The sequence below is a fragment of the Lagenorhynchus albirostris genome, chromosome X, assembly GCF_949774975.1.
Source record: "Lagenorhynchus albirostris chromosome X, mLagAlb1.1, whole genome shotgun sequence".
Classification (NCBI taxonomy): Eukaryota; Metazoa; Chordata; class Mammalia; order Artiodactyla; family Delphinidae; genus Lagenorhynchus; species Lagenorhynchus albirostris.
In genome coordinates, this window is record NC_083116.1 from 42889711 (window position 1) to 42910073 (window position 20363).

Sequence of the window (20363 nt, forward strand, 5' to 3'; positions counted from 1 at the left end):
CAAATTGTTGGGCATAGCCTCCAGCCCTGCCCAATCAGGAAGCCTGGCCAGAGGTCTTGGACTGTGGACCAGATTCTTCAGCCCCACTTGGGCAGGAAGCCAAGCAAGTAACCCTGCCCAACTGTGGAGGAGAGCCTCTGCCTCACCCCACCCTCCTCTAAGTGGGGAACCTGAATAATAACCTTGGACAGCCACAGAGCCCATTCTACAGGACTATACTTGAATGGGTGGTCAAACCAGCAGCCCCACCTAACTGTGGAACAGGGCTTGCAGCTTCACCCAACAAGGGTGCCTGGGTAGCAACCCTGCTCAGACATAATGTCCAGCCTATGGTACTGCCCAACTGGTGAACACAGCCTACTGCCTCATATGGGTAAGGAGCCTAACCATCAGCTCTGCCTAATCATGGAGCATCTACCATTGCCTCACTTGTCTAGGGAGAACAGAAAGCCATCCCACCCAACTGCACAGCACATCCTACAACCTCACAGAACTGCAGAGTATAGCTGGTGGCCATGCCAGACTAGGGAGCCTGGGCAGGTACCCAACTGGAGAGCCTACCCTATGGCCCTGGCCAACTGTAAGGCAAAGCTTGTGGCTTTTCCTGATTATAGACAGCCTGAGGCCTGGTGTAATCATGAAACCCAGACTACTGGCCCACCTGACTCTAGAGCCCAGCTAGCAGGTATGTCCAACCAGGGAGCCCTGACAGCAGCCCTGCCCTAACATGGAGGCCAGCCAGCAGGCTTAACTGACCATGGAGCACAGCCACTGGTCACCACTCCCCTGATCTCAGAGTATGGGAGGTGGTCCTGCCAAACTAGAGACCCTGATAGCAAGCCCTCTCTGCCCATGGACACTGTAAGTGATACATCCAGAACCCCAAACTGGACTGACTGACTGATAAACAACTTTCCCTGCTAAATTGAATCTGTAAAGGTTAGAAGAAGAGACCATTTCCTCAGTTACACAGATACCAACATACGAACACAAGGATCATGAAGGATCATGTAAACATGACACTACCAAAGAAAACTAATAAAGCTCCAATAACTGACCCTAAAAAAATAGAGATCTAAGAAATGACTGATGACAAATAATTCAGAATAATCCTCTTAAAGAAGTTCAGTGAACTACATGAAAACACAACTGGAAAACTGAACAAAACTAGGAAAACAATACATGAAAATAATTAGAAATTCCACAAAGAAATACAAACCATTAAAAACAACAACAGAAATCCTAGAGCTGAAAAATACAACGACTGAACTGAAGAATTCAATACAGAGCTTCAGCAACAGACTTGATGAAGCAAAATAAAAAATTAGTGAACTTGAAGACATGTCATTTGAAATTATCAGGTCAGAGGAGAAAAAAGAAAAAAGAATGAAAAAGAGAGAAGAAAGCATACAGGACTTAAAGAACACCTTAAGGTGAAACAATACATCTGGGATTGTGGGAATCCCAGAAGAAGCGAGAAAGAAAGGGACAAATGTTTATTTAAAGAAATGATGGCTGAAAATGTCCAAACTTGGGGAGAGAAAAGGACATTGAGATTCACAAGGCCCAAAATTCCTTACATAGGATGAACATGAAAAGGGCTACACCAAGATACATTATAATTAAATTGTAAAAAGTTAAAGACAAAGAATTTTGAAAGCAAAAGGGAAAAGAAATTCGTTACATACAGGGAGTCCCATAAGATTATCAGTGGATTTTGCAGCAGAAACCTTACAAGTCAGGAGAGTACAGGAAGATACATTTAAAATACTGAAAGAAAAAAGTCAACCAAGAGTACTATATCCAGCAAAGCTGTCCTCAGATATAAAGGAGAGATAAAGATGTTCCCAAACAAACAACTGATGAGGGAGTTCATCAGCACTACACTTGGCTTCCAAGGAATGCTAAAGGGAGTTCTTCAAGCTGAAAAGAAATGGTACCATTTAACAGTGTAAAACATATGAATGAGTAAAACTCATTGCTGAAGGTACATATTCAGATTCTCTAATACTGTAATGGTGATGTATAAAACACTTTCAACTCTAAAATTTTTTTTAAAAACCTTATATATATGACAGCAAGAGAAGAAAGGAAGAGACTACAAAAGCCAGAAAACAACAGAATGGCACTGGTAAGTCCTAACCTATCAATATTATTTTAAAGAGAAATGGATTGAATTCTCCAATCAAGAGACACAGAGAACATAGGCAAAACATTTTCTGACATAAATCATAGCAATACTTTCTTAGATCAGTCTCCCAAAGCAAAAGAAATAAAAGCCAAAGTAACAAATGGGCTCTAATAAAACTTATAAGCTTTTGCACAGCAAAGGAAACCATAAACAAAAAGAAAAGACAACCTACAGACTGGGAGAAAATATTTGCAAATGATGCAACCAACAGGGGATTAATCTCCAAAATATACAAACAGCTCAAACAGCTCAATATAAAAAACAAACAACCCAATCAAAAATTGGGCAGAAGGGCTTCCCTGGTGGCACAGTGGTTGAGAATCTGCCTGCTAATGCAGGGGACACAGGTTCGAGCCCTGGTCTGGGAAGATCCCACATGCCGCGGAGTGGCTGGGCCCGTGAGCCACAACTACTGAGCCTGCGTATCTGGAGCCTGTGCTCCGCAACAAGAGAGGCTGCAATAGTGAGAGGCCTGCGCACGGCGATGAAGAGTGGCCCCCACTTGCCACAACTAGAGAAAGCCCTTGCACAGAAATGAAGACCCAAGACAGCCAAAAATAAATAAATAAATAAACAAACAAATAAATAAATAAATAAAATTGGGCAAAAGACCTAAATAGACATTTCTCCAAAGAAGACACACTGATGGTCGAAAGGCATGTGAAAGGGAATACTCAACATTGCTAATTATTAGCAAAATGCAAATCAAAACTATAATGAGATATCACCCCACACCAGTCAGAATGACCATTATCAAAAAGTCTACAAACAGGGGCTTCCCTGGTGGCGCAGTGGTTGACAGTCTGCCTGCCGATGCAGGGGAGCAGGGGACACGGGTTTGTGCCCTGGTCCAGGAAGATCCCACGTGCCGCGGAGCAGCTGAGCCCGTGAGGCATGGCTGCTGGGCCTGCGCGTCTGGAGCCTGTGCTCCGCAACAGGAGAGGCCACAACAGTGAGAGGCCTGCGTACCGCAAAAAAAGAAAAAAAACAATTGGGCAGAAGACCTAAATAGACATTTCTCCAAAGAAGACACACAGATGGTCAAAAGGCATGTGAAAAGGAATACTCAACATTGCTAATTATTAGCAACATGCAAATCAAAACTATAATGAGGTATCACCCCACACCAGTCAGAATGACCATTATCAAAAATTCTACAAATGGGGGCTTCCCTGGTGGCGCAGTGGTTGAGAGCCCACCTGCCGATGCAGGGGACATGGGTTTGTGCCCCGGTCTGGGAAGATCCCACATGCCGCGGAGCAGCTAGGCCTGTGAGCCATGGCTGCTGAGCCTGCGCGTCTGGAGCCTGTGCTCTGCAATGGGAGAGGCCACAACAGTGAGAGGCCCGCATACTGCAAAAAAAAAAAAAAAAAAAGGTCTACAAATAATAAATGCTGCAGAGGATGTGGAGAAAAGGGAACACTTGTACACTGTTGGTGGGAATGTAAACTGGTACAGCCACTATGGAGAGCAGTATGGAGGTTCCTTAGAAAACTAAAAATAGAGCTACCATATATTCCAGCAATCCCACTCCTAGGCATATATCCAGAAAAGGCAAAAATTCTAATTTGAAAAGATACATGCACCCCAATGTTCAAAGTAGCACTACTTACAATAGCCAAGACTTGGAAGCAACCTAAGTGTCCACTGACAGATGAATGGATAAAGAAGATGTGGCATATATATATACAATGGAATATTAGTCAGCCATAAAAAAGAATGAAATATTGCCATTTGCAGCAACATGGATGGACCAAGAGATTATCATACTAAGTGAAGTAAGTCAGACAAAGACAAATATCATATAATTTATATGTGATATCTAAAAAATGATATAAATGAACTTATTTACAAAACAGAAACAGACTCATAGACACAGGAAACAAACTTATGGTTACCGAAGGGGAAAGGTGGGGAGGGATAAATTAGGAGTTTGGGGTTAACAGATACACACTACTATATATAAAATAGATAAACAACAAGGTCCTACTGTATAGCTCAGGGAACTATATTCAATATCTTATGATAACTATAATGGAAAAGAATCTGAAAAAGAATATATATAAATAACTGAATCACTATTCTGTACACATGAAACACAACATTGCAAATCAACTATATTTCAGTTTAAAAAAGAATTATTTAAAAAAACATAGAATGGCTGAATGGATTTAAAAAAATAACAAGATACAATGATATGCTACCTATGAGAAATTCACATTAGCTCTAAGGACAGACATATGCTGAAAGTGAATGGATAGAAAAGATATTCCAAGCAAATGGGAACAAAAAGAACAGAGGTGGCTATACATGTATCAAGCAAAATAGACTTTAAGTTAAAAGTGCTTACAAGAGACAAATAAGACCATTATATAATGAAAAAGGGGTCAATTAATAAAGATGTAACAGTTGTAAATATGTATGCACCTAACATCAGAGCACTTAGTATTTAAAGCAAATGTTAACAGAATTGAAAGGAGAAATAAACAGCAATACAATAATAGTAGGTGACGTTACTACTCCACACTTAACAATGGATACATCATCCAGGCAAAAAATCAATTGGGGAAAAGCAAATTTGAACAACAGTATAGATCAAATGTACCTACCACACATATACAGGCCATTCTATACAACAGCGCAGAATACACATTCTTCTCAAGTGTACATGGAACAACCTCCAGGAAAGATCATATGTTAGGCCACAAAACAAGTCTTAACAAATTCAAAATTATTGAAATCATACCAAGAATCTTTTTCTACCACAATGGTATGAAACTAGAATTCAATAACAGGAGGATAATTGGAAAATTCACAAATTTGTGGAAATTAAATAACACATTCCTACTCCTGAACAACCAACGAATCAAAGAAGAAATCTAAAAAGAAATTTTAAAAATCTTGACACCAATGAAAATAGGAACACAATATACCAAAACTTATGGGAGGCAGCAAAATTATTTCTGAATGTTTATAGTTATAAATTTTCATTTTAAGAAAAAAGAAAGATCTCAAATAAACAACCTGACATTACACTTCATAAAACTAGAATAAGAACTAAGCCTAAAATTAGCTGAAAGAAGTAAATAATAAAGATTAGAAAAGACAGAAATATCTGCAATAAACAATAGAAAATATCAAAACTAAGAATTGTGTTTCAAAAGATAAACAAAATTGACGAACTTTTAGCTAGACTAACCAAGAAAAAAAAAAGGACTCAAATAAATAAAATTATAAATGAAAGAGGAGACATTACAACTGATACCACAGAAATACAAAGGATCATAAGAGACTACTATGAACAATTATACACCAACAAATTGGATAAACTAGATGAACGGCATAATCCCTACAAACATGCAACTTACCAAGACTGAATCATGAAGAAATAGAAAATTTGAACAGACTAATAATGAGTAAAGAGATCAAATCAATAATCAAACACCTCTCAACAGATAAAAGCCCAGTACAAGATGGCTTCTGTGATGAATTCTACCAAATATTTAAAGAAGAATTAATGCCAATATTTCTCAAAAATTGAAGAGAGGGAACACTCCCAAACTCAATTGATGAGGCCACCATCACTGTCATACTGTCAAAGTGAAAGAAGGACACTACAAGAAAATAAAATTAGATGAGTTGAAAAAGAAAATATATATGTATAACTGAATTACTGTGCTGTACACCTGAAACTAACATGACATTGTAAATCAACTAGACTTTAATTAAAAAATCAAAAAAATAAAAAACAATAAAACTATGCCACAAAAATATTTTTAATTAAAAAAAAAGAAAATTACAAGCCAATATCCATGATGAAAATACATGCAAATGCAAATATTCTGAACAAAATGCTAGCAAAATGAATTCATTGAAAGGATCATATTCCACGATCAAGTGAGATTTTTATCTCTGAGATGAAAGCATGCTTCACCATATGCAAATCAATAAATGAGATCCACTACATTAACAGAATGAAGGATAAAAATCATATGTATCTTAATAGATGTAAAAAAAAGTATTTGAAAAATTTCAACACCTTTCATGATAAACTCTCAAAAATAGGGTATACAAGAATGTACCTCAACATAATAAAGGCCATACATGAGAAGCTCATAGCTAATATTATAGTCAATGGTGAAAGCATTTCCTTTAAGATCTGGAACAAGACAAGCATGCCCACTCTGACTACTCCTATTCAATATAGTACTGGAAGTCCTAGCCAGAGAAATTAGGGAATAAAAAGCAACCCAATTGGAAAGGAATAAGTACAACTGTCTGTGTTTGCACATGAAATAAACTTATATTTAGAAAAACCTAACGACTCAACCAAAAAACTGCTGGAAAGAATTCGGTAAAGTTTCGGGTTACACAGTCAACACAGAAAAATCAGTTGTGTTTCCATACACTAACAACAAACTATCTGAAAAATAAAGAAAGAAAACAATTGCAATTACAATACCATCAATAACAGTAAAATGCTTAGGAATAAATTTAAATAAGTGAAAGATCTGTATATTGAAAGCTATAAGACTTCGATAAAAAGAAAGTGAAGAACAAATGAATAAATGGAAATATATCCTGTGTTCATTGATCAGAATAATTAATATTGTTAAAATGTCCATACTGCCCAAAGTGATCTATAGATTTAATGAAATCCCTATCAAAATTCCTATAGAATTTTAAACAAAAAACAATCCTAAAATTCGTATGTAACCACAAGCAACCAGTGCAGTCCTAAAAAAAAGAACAAAACTAATTACACTTTGTAATTGCAAACTTTATTACAAAGCTATAGAATCATAACACTATGGTACTGGCATAAAGATGTAGACCAATGGAACAGAATCGACAGCCCAGAAATAAACCCACACATATACAGTAAACTAATATTTGACAAGAAAGCCAAGAAAAATCAATGGGAAAATATAGTCTCTTCAATACATTGTCCTGGGAAAAGTGGATATTCATATGCAAAAGAATGAAACTGAACCCCTACCTTACACCACTCATAAAAATTCACTTGAAATGGATTACACCCGAAACTGTAAAACTCCTAAAAGCAAACATAGGGAAAAGGCTCCTTGACATTGGTCTTGGCAAAAAAAATTCTTTATATGACACCAAAATCACAAGGAACAAAAGTAAACAAGTGGACTACATCAAACTAAAAAGCTTCTGCACAGCAAAAGAAATGACCAACAAAATGAAAAGACAACCTACAGAATGGGGAAAAATATTTTCAAAACCTGTATCTGAAAACAGTTTTATATCTAAAATATATAAGGAAATCATATAACTGAATAGTAAAAATAATAATAATCTGATTTTAAAATGGGTAAAGGACCTGAATACACAGTCTTCTACAAAAGAGATACAAATGGCCAACAGTTCCATGAAAAGATGACATCACTAATGTCATGAAAAGATGACATCAATAGTCATCAGGGAAATGCAAATCAAAACCACAGTGAGGTGTCACTTCAACCTGTTAGAATGACTATTATCAAAAAGAAAAGAGATAACATGTGTTGATGAGAATATAAAGAAAAGCAAACTTTTATACACTGTTAGTAGGAATGTGGGTTAGTGTAGCCATTATGGAAAACAGCATGGAGGCTTTTAAAAAAATTAAAAATAAATTACCACATGATCCAGTAATCCCACTTTTGGGTATATATTCGAAGGAAATGAAATCACCATCTCTAAGAGATATCTATTCTACCATGTTCATTGTAGCATTATTTACAATAGACAAGATATGGAAACCACCTAAATATGCACTGACAGATGAATGGATAAAGAAAATGTTATATATATATATATAAATATGTATAACATTTATTTACATATATAAATAAAATTCAGCCATGAGAATAAAAGGAAATTATGCCATTTGACATGGCAACACAGAGACATATTCTTTGGCCTGGCCAACACACTTTTCCATTTTGAAACTCGAAGAGAATTTCAAAGGAGTTATATGAGAATATTAGTACCCCTCCACCTCAATCAATATAATATGATATTAAAGATAAAATGGTAAAATTAATTGGAGAGGAGTCATGTATGAATTATGGATATTACATTTCAGATAACCCACAGTGTTTGTTAGTTTGTTATAAACTGCAAAAAGCAAACCTGTATGCTTCTAACACCAGAGAGAATTTACCTCAGAAACATATTTGAAGATAACTCCATATATTACAAAAGAGACATAAGAAATTGTTGGAGTAAGGGCATATTATCTAATAAATGATACTGGTATTATGTGGAAAGAATCCATTTCCATTTCCCTCTACATATCAGAAGCCAAAATTCATTCTAGGTAATTAATTGTTTCTTTTTCTTTATCCTCCCACCCCTTTTGATATATTTAAGGTATGTAATCTTAGTGGAATTTGTTCACATGTACTGTGATATAACATTACTTGTTTTCCCAAATGATTAGCTAATTATTCTAACACCACTCACCAAATGTGTAGAAAAGAGTTATTAGCACAGCAGACCTGAGATTGCTAGTCTTATAAAGTCCTTACACGGTTGGCCTTTGGCTGGATTCTGTTAACCTGGATTTAAAGAAGGTTCCCACCATTCCCAGAACAGATAAGATTGGCTCACTGTACCTAAACTCTTTGTGCAAACAATATGGTTTATGCTGAATAACTTCTTTCTTTCTGGGAGTCTGGAATTTCGGTACATGCTAGGCAAAGGGTACCCCAACCTCCCCCAAATCTTGGGCACTGAGTATCTAATAGGCTTCCTTGATAAATAACATTTCACACATGTTGTCATCAATTGTTGTTGGAGGAATTAAGTGTATTCTGTGGGACTCCACTGGGAGAAGGCTCCTGGAAGCTTGCACCTGGTTTTTTTAGAACTTTGCTCCATGCGCTTTTTTCCTTCACTGATTTGGTTTTGCATTCTTTTGTAATAAATCATAGCTGTGAGTACAACTGTATACTGAACCTTGTAAGTCCTGCTAGCCAATCACTGAACCTGTGAATGGTCTTGAGGATCCCTGAAACACTGAATCTTTCACTTTTCTCCATGAATCTGAACTGTCACCCTACTATAAATGCCCACATATACGTGGCAATATAAGGGCTCTCTATCTGTATTCCATTTAACTTTTCCTGAGTAGTTCTACTCTGTTTTACCAACAGATTTGACAAAATTTTAAAAATTCTTTGTGGGGCAAATACTTTCCAACTTCCATATTATTTTTCTTTCAAAATTCCCTGAACTATTCACAGGCTTGTGTGTATATACAAATCAATAAGGAGTTCTTGAACCTTTAGGAACCTCTAAACCAAGAACCTCTAAAAGGCAAATGGGAAAAGCCTACACATACTCTGCTCACAAAAAGAAAACCAAACTGGCTAATAAACATCTGAAAGTAGGTTTAATCTCATTAATAATATCAAAACAACAATGCAATACCATGTTCCCCAATTCTATTAGTACAAGACTTAAAAATTTTGCTACTAGGGTTATAGACCTATTAAAAACTGTATCTACTAAGCTCACTATACAGTTCTAAGAGAAATTATCCAGCCTACAGCCCCATACCAAAGGAAGAAGTCCTTGCTTGACTCTTGAGTAAGGCATGACAACTCGACGAGCATTGGACACCTGTAGGTGACAGTTCATGGAGCTGATGAAAGGCATCACGAGTGTCACTATGAAGGGGGTAGATGGCCTTCTAGAAAATCTCTGAAGAATGGATAGGCCTTTGACAGACATTATAGGGGGCTGGAGATGACTGGTAGGAAGGGACAAGTGAGTGAGAAAGTTGACCCCTCCAGGTGCAAGGAACTGTGTGAATAAGCTGTGGTGAAGATAATGCCTGTGAAAGCCTATTTTGTGTTACCTGTAAAATGCTATATAATGTATGTTCTGCCATAAAAGAATGTCTTTTTAAAGACATTCTTTATGTTATACAAACTCTTCCTGAGACTAGAAAAAGAACAAAAACTATCCTAACTCATTTAATAAGACTAATATAACTTTGAAACTATGGTGAGAAAACTACAGCATAAAAAAATAAAATCATAGACCAATATCACTCATGAAGAATAATGAAAAAACTGGCAAGTTGAATCTAGCAGTATATTAAAAAACAGTAAAAACAACAAAAAATACTGTGATAGAATGTCAAGGAGATAGGCATATCCACAATTACAGTCAGATTTCAGCACCTCTCTCTCAATAACAAGTACAGACAAAATAAGGAAACACATACAAAAGAAGACCTAAACAAGTTTATGAACCAACTAGACCTAACTGACATTTATAGAACAGTTCACAGGACAACAGAAAAATACACATTCTCTTCAAGTGCAATTGGAATATTTACCAAGATAGACCATATTCTGGGCCAAAAAGGAAGACTCAATAAATTAAAAGGATTCAGGCCACACAAAGTAAGTTCTCTGACCACAATGATACTGTGGTCAGCACTGTAGAAATACATAACTGAAACATATCTGGAAAAGCCTCAAATACTTAGGAACTACATAGCCTACTTCTAAATAACTCTTGGGTCAAAGAAGAAACTAAAAAAGAAATTAGTATGTAATTTCCATTGAAGAAAAATGAAAACACAACATATTAAAATTTGTGGGATACAGCTTAAGCATTATTAGAGGGAATTTTACAGTACTAAAAAACCTACCTTAGAAAAGCAATGGTCTCAAATTAATGACCTCAGCTTCTATTTCAAGTAGCTAGAAATAAAATAGTAACAAACACAAAGTAAACCAAAGAAAAAAAATAAGAGCAAAACCCAATGAAATAGAAACAAGAAAAACAATAAAGAAAACCAATAAAACTAAACACTAGTTTGTTGAGGTCAATAAAATTGATAAGCATCTAGCCAGAATGATAAAGGAAAACAAAAGACACAATTACTAACATTAGGAATGAGAGAGATGACATCACTAGATAATTTACAAATATCAAAAGGATAATAAGAAATTTATTGGCAAGGCTGAAGGTAAACAGACAACCCATAAATTGCTGACAGGGATGAAAATCTGTAATACCCCTTTGGAGGGATACTTCAGAGTATCTAATAAAACTACATATGAAGTTACCATTTGATCAACCATCCCCACTTCTAGGAATCTACCCTGAAGATATACCTCTAACCATACAAAAATTACAATTGCACAAGATTATTCTTCCAGCAGTGTTTGCAAGAGCAAAATATTGGAAAAAAATGCCCATATATAGGAGAGTAATTGAACCAATTATAGTAGTGACACATAATGGAGGAATATGAACCTGTAAAACAGAAATGAAAAAGATTGCTATGTACTAATTGGCTTCAAATCTGTAAAATGTGCAAATACTGAGGTTAATGGGATTAGTAAAATTTATTTTTTTCTAACTATACTCTCCTAAAAGGACTTTGGTATCTTGTGGATACCTCCTAAAGCTGAGCTCTGACCAAAATGGATTACCACAAATAAGGGAATGCCACCAAGGATAGATGCAAATCGCCAAGTCTAAAGCACTGGCCAGAAAAAAAATACAAGGAAAAGAGCAAAGGGACAGCGGAGGTGAACTTGTGAGAATATTCATAAAGCAGTTTGTAGGTGGTTCCCAGAAGGACCCTCCTCTGAGGCCCAAGACTGAAAAGGGAGGGAGCCTCAGATGGAGCAGGTGGAACAATGACCCTTGTGTCTCTAGATGGGAACTGTTGAGGGCACAATGGGACTAAGCTCTTTCAGAATCTCACATCCAGGTCAGACCCCCAGGATGCTGCTGCCTGGCTTGAGATCCAGGAATCCTCTTGAGGGTTGAGAAGCTTGCTTATAACCCAATGAGAAATCCTATGTGAAGGGCCCAAAGCATCTAGGTTTCCTCCTTGTGAGTGTGTTGTCTCTCCCCTTCCCTAGAGCTGCCCAGATTGAGGTTCATTCCTCTCTTGCATCTCCAGGCAGCTGGAACCTTAGAGTAAAGGTCAGTCCTGTTGCCCTCTCATTACTCCCACCTCACTCCCGCCACTAACTTGCCCACAATATTGAGCCCAGCCATCCCGGCTGTCTGACAGACAGAAGAGTGAGTGCCAACTAGGTGGGAGGAACGGAGTGTAGCTCACAGTTCGTATCCTCACACCTGCGTTTCCTGATCCAGGGCCACCGGTGTTCACAAATTGTCACTTCACCGTTTCCTCTCTCTGGGCTCCCCTGAAGCCAACTGCTTCCACGTGTCCACCTCTCCCACCCACACAGAGAACCAGTCACGCAGCGCTGGGCGGGGAGATGAGGGTGGGGTAGGGGCTTGCAGAAGGCAGGAGGGAGCGCGAGGCTCCGAGACACTTCCTCTACCCGGACCTAGTCTCCACCACCACCTCCCACGGATGCCAATATCCGGCGTCGAGCCCACCTCCTCTAGCAGCGGCCGATGCTTCCCTCCACGTATGCCTCCCGCAGGATGACTTCCTGCCTCTTCAGCTCCTGGACAAAAACAGACCCTGGCTAAGACGCTCGCGATTGGCTGAGGGATTGTGTCCTCAGCCAACAAAGGCCATAATTCTGGGCGCCTGAGGGATTAGCTTTCAGGCTAGTGCAGCATGGAGAGACACCCGCCCACGCATCCACCATCACGTCCGACCACTCCTCTCACTGCCGTCTGTCAAGCGTCAGGTGCAAGTCTTTCCCATCCCTTTTCAGTGCGACACACCTCCACGCCGGTCTAAGTGAGAGTGCGGTCACGTGACCCACAGTTAGCCCCACGTGACCGCGCACTCCGTAAGTCTGCTGCAGCCCTGCAGCACACAAGGTACAGTCTTGTGCCTCTGGGGTTGAGCTGCTTGCTAGAACAATCTGAAGCTCCCGATGGGGGTGAAGATAGAGAGCTGAAAGGAAGGCTGGATTCGGAGCCAAAGCTTCCAGCCCTAAGCCTGGGCCTTGCTCTGTGGGAGCACAGGGCTGGCGAGGAACACCCCACGAGGAGTTTGGAGACCAACTGACTTTTAATATTCTGTGCAAAACTCGGGCGACGTATTAAAACACACACAGGATCTGTCTTGAAAAATACTGATAGCCAAAACAAACATTCAATCTCCAATTTCCACCACCAGGACGAACTCTGTTAGCACTTGTGGTTTGTGAATGGAGGCAAAACTGCCACTTTGCCTTACTTCCATAAACCTTGCAGCCTAGAATCCGGTAGGAAAAAAGCACTTTGCACCCTGAGACAAACGAAAAGTGAATAAAACTTTGTATATTTCCCTTTAGCCTGGACTACCCCCCACCCCAAACCAACTTTATCCCTGACTTTTGCTCCTATCTGAGGATACGTTATTACTTTTGTGAATCCGAAAAATGTGTACCATAAACTCAGAAACTTTGGAAAGTTTACAGCTTACTCCCTTTAAATTATGCAGTTTTATTTCGCAAGCCAGTGCTTCTGAAGTTGTAGTCTCTCACATTTCTTTATTCCTTTGACATGTTTTACATGGTTGCAGGATTTTCCATAATCAAATAATATATTTGCATAAATTCAGTCCATTTCACACATTTTTGGGGGAGAGGGATCATCTTTCTATGTATGATACCAGTCTTTTCTATTTCACCAAATACAGAAAGTATCAGAGCTTTTCTTAGCCAATTTTAAAACGTATATATCATCACTTTTAGTGGCTGTATGCTATTACCTTAACACTTTCCATGGCACCACCATGAAGAAATGGTCTTCCTGACAGTTAAATTTGTGTGCTTTCTGGTTTTATTCTTTGAACCTTTAAGCAAGATCAAAGAAACACCCATACTTTGAACTGCAAAATACAACTTCTCAGCTCTTCAAAACTTACCTTATCCTCTATATCCCTTAATACACTCCTCCCAGCCACTCCAGGCAGACTGAATACCTCACTCCCATAGGAACACTTTTTCCAACTCCAAGTTTTTCTTCACAACATCCAACCTCTTCCTTACATTTCAGAGCCCAAATTAATTGGGTCCTTCTTCTCTGAAGCATACCCTGAGTAGCAGCCCATGGTGACATTTTCATTTAAAGATGCGAGAATAGCTTTTTCAAGGAGCATTATTATTCATACGTTAATTACCTCTGTGTTATCATATGTTATTTTTGCATCTATATTTTATGTTCACAGAGAAGGGTGATTTCTGCCAACTTTAACACAGAATTTATTGAAAACCCAACATGATTCAAATAGACATCAATAACACTAGAACAGCAATCAGAAGGGTAGCTTACTTATAATAGCTCAGTTCACTATAAACCTAAATGGTAAATTCACAATCTAGACAAAAACAAGTATCAACAAATGTGCTTTCAGTTTTAATATTCGTTTGGCATCAGAAGATTGATCCAGCTCATACACAGAGTTTGGCAAAGTCAGTATCAGCATTAAAGTGTACATTACAACACAGAACCAACTTTGAAAACTAAAGCATTATTCAAGGACCATAACTCAGGAACATAAGGACAATCAGAGGCAAGTGATTAATCATACTCATTCTTTTGTTCTGCCTCAGGGTCATTCTGATCATCTGTTTTGCCTTGCAGTTCCTTAGCAAATTTCTCAACTTCACGGAATGCAGAAATAAATGGCTCAAGACTGAAATCATCATCAGTGAACCACAATGCCTCTTTTTTAATATTGTTACCAATATTCTCAAGCATTGCTAGAACAACCTGAACATTGTCATTTGTCTCTTTCCTGTTAAAAAGGCCCATAAATTCTGACACTGCTTCAGCACTGAGTATTTCTTTTGTCATGACAGGATTTTCAGACAAATTCAGTAGCATTTTCAGAACATGAAATCTGGTTTTGGTATTGCCCGTGGCTAATAAGGAGAGAAACCCAGATATATACTTGGCAACCAGTGTGTGATAGTCAGTAGTTGTAGTGAGGTGTCTAACCATCTTTATTCCAGATAACTGCTCAGGGGAATCCAACCTATAAGCAAGAGTTTCCTCACACACTTGACATACGTATGTCTGAATCATGTTTAGATTTGGATAAGGTGGAGCCAAGTGAATCATATTTTCCGAAAACCTTGTCTTAACTCGGGAGGAGGGATAATTGAGCAAGGTTTCAGTAAGTGAAACAACACCTGAATCGCGAATGAAATAATGAGTAAATTGAGAAGCACTCCTCATACCCATTGCAATTTTAGATATTTCATGAATAAAAGGATCTCGAATTTTGTCCATTAATAGAAGGAGTTCTTCAAACTCTTCAGGACCAATTTTAAGCTCACACTGTATGCAGCTGCAGAACCAACTCTCAGGCTCTGCACTCTCCCTCGTCCTAAGATGTTCTTGAATTTCCCTGACTGACCGGTAGGACAGATCATAAAGAAATGGGAACTCAGGGTCAGGCTTATCAGGCTGAAGCAAAGATTCCTGCTCTTCCCCTTCTAGGCTCAGTTCCATGTGCTTGGGCTTTCCTCCAAACATTTCAGAGAACAGAAATGCTGCTTCTTTTGAAAATCTAAAGGGGCTTGGGGATGGGAAGCCAACACTACCCCATGGGCCAGGCTTGAACTGAACAGTAACCTCCTCCCAGTTCTGGGGCCTGCGTAAAGCATCAGGCTCCTGCTCAACTGAACATCTGGACCTGCAAATGGCCCTGTACACAGGGCTAGGATTTGATTCAAAATGGGCCTCATCTCCTGCCCAGAACCAGGACCCCACTATGGCCTCATCCTCCTCAGCTACTGTCCTTGACTCATAGTTGGTTCCATTATCAGTCCTGTTATTGGCCTCATTTTTAGCTCCAAACCAGGACCCAACAACTGCCCCTTCCTCATTTTCTGGCCTGGATTCAGAGGTGGCCACAGTTTCAGTCTCATTAATGGCCTTGTCTCCAGACCAGAACCAGGACTCAACAATCATCTCTTCATCATCCTCTGGCTTATATGCACAGCATGTTTCTGCTTCTACATTGATTTCTTTTGCATCCCAGAACAAGGATCCAAAAGTGCTTTCCTCTCCAGACCTTGATGTGGTCTCTTCTATTGCCTGGGGTCCAACGTCTATAGTATATTCTTCAGCCCAGAACCAGGACCCAATAATGATTTCCTCCTTTTCAGTGCCATGCTTGGACTCAAAACTATCCCCTGCCTCCAGACTGGCTTCTTCTTCAGCCCAGAACCAGGACTCAACAATGACTTCCTCCTCTTCAGCTTCTGGACTGTATTTGCTGCAAATGTTAGCCTTGTTCCTAATGGCCTCTTCCCTGGCCCAGAACCAAGACCCAACAAAATGTTCCTCTTCAGCTGCCAGCCTGTCCTCTTCTCTAGCCTCTGCTTCTGTTTCAAGCCTGTCTTCCTCCCCAGCCCAGAACCAAGAATCAATAATGTCTTCCTCTTCAGCATCTGGCCTGGATTCTTCTCTATCTGTAGCCCCTATAATGGCTTTATCCCCTTTCCAGAACCAGGACGTGATCATGGTCTCCTCCTTGGTTGATGCCTTGGCTTCTTCTTCAGCCCTATCATCTATACTGCCCTGTTCCACAGCCCATAACCAGGGCCCTACAGTGGTCGCTGGCCTTGTATATTTTCTGGACCAGAACCATGAATCAACAGTGTCCTGTTCCTCCTCTGGCCTAGACTTCCAGCTGCCTCCATTGGCAGCAAACATACAGGGATGTTCTCCTGACCAGAAGTCAGACTCAGTATTGATCTCTTCAGCAGTTGTCATAAATTTACATTGGGTACCAGTGGCATACTTCATACTGATCTCTTCAGTGGTCCCAAACCAAGATGATATAATACCCTTTTCCTTGCCCTCCAGGCTAGACTTGTTGCTGACTTCAGCCCTCCCACAAGCTTCTACTCCAGCCCAGAACCATGACCCAATAATGGGCTCCTCTTCTTCAGTCTCTGGCATAGTGTTACAATTGACTTCAGCCCCAGAATCCATCTGGGCCTGGTTTCCAGCCCAAAACCAGGATTCAAACATTGTCTCTTCTTCAGCTCCTGGCCTGGCCTCTTCTCTAAACTCAGGCTCTGTATTGATTTCTTCTCCAGCCCAGAACCAGGGACCAATGACCTCTTCTTCCTCAGACCTTGGCCTGGACCCACAGCTGGCCCCAATACCAGCTTCCACACTGACCTCATCACTGACCCAAAACCAAGACCCAAAAATGGTCTCTTCTTTAGCCTCTGGGTTGGTTTCTTCATTAGCCCAGAAGCAGAAACTGGCAATGACCTTTACTGTATCATCTGCTGGCACAGATTTGGAAGTGGCATCAGCCTCAGTTTCCACACTGGTCTTTTCCCCAGTTCCAAGCATAGAATTGCCAATAGGCTCCTGCTCAGTCTTTGGTCTGAATTTACCACTGGCCTCAGTCCCCATACTGGCCTCTTCTTCAGTCCAGAACCAACTGCCAACAATGGACTCATCTTTCACTTGAGAACAGGACTTGACAGTGGCCCCACCCACTATGCTGGACTCTTCTGCAGCCCAGAACCAGGCCCCAGTGAGGAACTCTTCCTCTGACCTGGCTTCTCGCTTTGTCCTGGCTCTGGCCTTGATTTTGGCCTCTTCCTTTGCCATTGCTCTGGCCCTGACCTCTTTCTTGGACTTGGGCCTAGACAAGTTATTAGCCTTTTCTCCAGGCCAGAACCAGGACTCTTTTTTGACTATATCCATAGAGCCAGACATGAAATCAATGGAAGCTTCTCGCTTGGCCCTGTGCCTGGCCCTGACATCGGCCCCTTTCCTGGCTCTGGGTTTGTACCTGGCCTCCTCTCCAGCCCAGAACCAGGATTTTACATTGTCCTCACATTCAGACCCAGAATTAGATTCAGAGACTTCTTTCTTAGATCTAAACCGGGACCTACTATTGGTCTCTTCCCTGCGCTTAGACCAGACACTGGTCTTTTCTCTGGCCCAGAACCAGGATGTCTTAATAGATTCATCCTCAGAACCAGAACTGGATGCAACATAAAGCTCCCGACTGGTTTTGGGCCTAGGCATGGCCTCTTCTTTGGCCATGTGCCTGGACCTAGTACTGGCCTTTACCCTGTCTCTAGGATGAAGCCTTGTACTGACCTCTTCTCTACTCCAGAACCAGGAGCTCACAGAGGATCTATCCACCCATCTGAAATCACAATTGTGAGAAGTCTCTTTTTTGGATGTAGGCCTGGGATGGCACCAGGAACCCATATTGGTCTCCTCCTCTGACTCAAACAAAGGCTGGATACCTGATTGGGACTTGACCTTGGTGCCAGGAAAGGACTCAGCATCCATACAGACCAGTTCCCTATCCATAGACCAGATCTTAGTTTTAGCAATTGACCCTGACTCAGTACTGATCAGTGGCCAGGATATAGCATTGGTTTGGGACACTTCCTCTGTCTTCAGTAGTGCCTCAGCATCAAACTCAGTCTTGGCCCATGAATAAGTTTCATCCATTGACCTTGCCCCAGTGATTGCCTTGGCCTCACTCTTAGGATGTGTCCCAACTACTGCCATGGTCTCAGTTTTGGGCCTTGCTCCAGGCATTACCTGGGCCTGGGTCCTTACCTTGGGTCTGACCACCACTGGGACTTCATTCTCTCTCTCAGCCCCACTCCCAACTTCTTCTCCAGGCTTCTTTTCAGGCTTGGCCTGGATGCCAGGCTCAATCTCAGCCCCAGTCATAGTACAAGTTACAGAGAAGACATGATTAAATACTGCTATCCCAGTCTCAGCCTCTACCACAGACCTGTCACAGTTTTCTATCTTCACACTCTAATCTTTTGATGATTCAGGTGATACAGTTGGAAACAAAAGTTAGAGTCAATCACCAGTCCAGCAGTCAATCAGCCTCCTTCCCAATCTCAGCCTCAGCCAATAATACAGTCAGAGTGAAGATAAAGCACAACCAAGCTGGGAGAGGATGGATGATTCTTGGGTGGGTGTAGACCTGTTGAGGGTGGTGGTCAGCAGCAATTCCAACACCACCAGAGCTGCCACTGGAAGTCAATCTAGGAAGCGAGAATGACGTGGGGCTTTAAGTCTATTCCAACTGTGTCACTCCATGAAGACTCACATAGAGAGACTGGACCTCAAATGCTTGATGGGAGAGTTAGGCTATTAGAAGTCTCTCTATCACCTTCATTTTTTCTACAATTTTTATCCCCAAAGCTTTCATATTACTTTGCCTGTTATTAAACAGGTATGAAAACGGTGGTTAAGTATCTTGGCAATGGGAGAGGCTGAGGAGCCCCCAGGCCAGACCCTAATCACTCTTGGACCTATGTTGGTCTTCTCTACCACACCCAAAAGTTGTACCCATTCCCATACCAACCTGCACTGATGTGGCACAATTTCTTGCTCCTTTCCTTGATCCCAGTGGCGTCAAACTCTACAGCAGCCTGCATATCCTGGGTACAAGTAAACATATAGCAGAGAATGGAGCCTGACTGCTAGATAGACAAGCAAGAACCCTGACCCCTGATACAAACATCTCTCTTTCTGTTTAAGGGTCTGTCTAATGTTTTCTGTCTCCTGGTTCCTACACTTAGGTCTTTTCCTCCCATTCACGAATCAATCCACACTTACCTCACTATTCCTAATATCTCCTGCAGGAAATGGGCAAGGGGTTCTGCGGCAACATGCAAATTTGACAGAGAGTAGGAGAGGTGGAGGAGGCCCTGAAACCACTTGGATCAAAGAACCTGCCATGATAATACTGGGTAGCTGTCTCCTGCATCGCCCCTCTTCGCACAAACCTCCAGAGATTTGAACCAGACTCCTCCTCCTTTCTTTCCTTGCAGAAGTGACCAGCCTTAAAGCAGGCCTATGGAAAAACAGATCAAAAGGTAAGAGGGTCAAGAAATAATGGTAGCAGCTGAGTGCTTGGTAGACAGACAAACAACAAACATAGGAGTACCCAAGTCATCTTTTAACATTTACAGTCCCGTTGGTTAGAATATTTTCTTTTAATTTAAGCCCTATGGATCAGGCTTCTGGATAACTCATCTTCACATCACACTCTTCCTCTTACTCTCTTCTCCAATTCTAAAGATTCACTACTTGGTGTTCACATCTCTTGTACTATACAACATAGATTGGGGTAAGGACGCTCGCATATTCTAGAAAGCAGGTTGTGTGGTTGTACTTGTATTTACGACTTCTGTCCCACCCTCACCTCCCAGTCCATCTTTTCCACCCCCCATCTTGGATGGAGGTGAGGGAG

At 40.6% G+C, this 20363-nt stretch overlaps 2 protein-coding genes across 6 annotated transcripts in view; both read right to left on the bottom strand.

Moving 5' to 3' along the window:
* Positions 1 to 20363, bottom strand: part of LOC132512982 (G protein-coupled receptor associated sorting protein 3-like) — a 145454-nt gene that overhangs the window by 76172 nt on the left and 48919 nt on the right. Inside the window, exon 1 of one of the 5 annotated variants that reach the window (XM_060137125.1) lies at positions 18970 to 18999. The exons of the other annotated variants lie outside the window; for them this stretch is intronic. The gene's annotated coding sequence lies outside the window, so the exon portion shown is untranslated. Of the gene's footprint in view, positions 1 to 18969; positions 19000 to 20363 lie in introns of those variants that run through there. 5 annotated transcript variants of the gene reach the window in all.
* GPRASP1 (G protein-coupled receptor associated sorting protein 1) lies at positions 14337 to 18970 on the bottom strand. The gene has a single exon (XM_060137123.1). It carries the CDS (start codon positions 18821 to 18823, stop codon positions 14672 to 14674), a length of 4152 nt encoding a protein of 1383 aa, XP_059993106.1. The 5' UTR covers positions 18824 to 18970; the 3' UTR covers positions 14337 to 14671.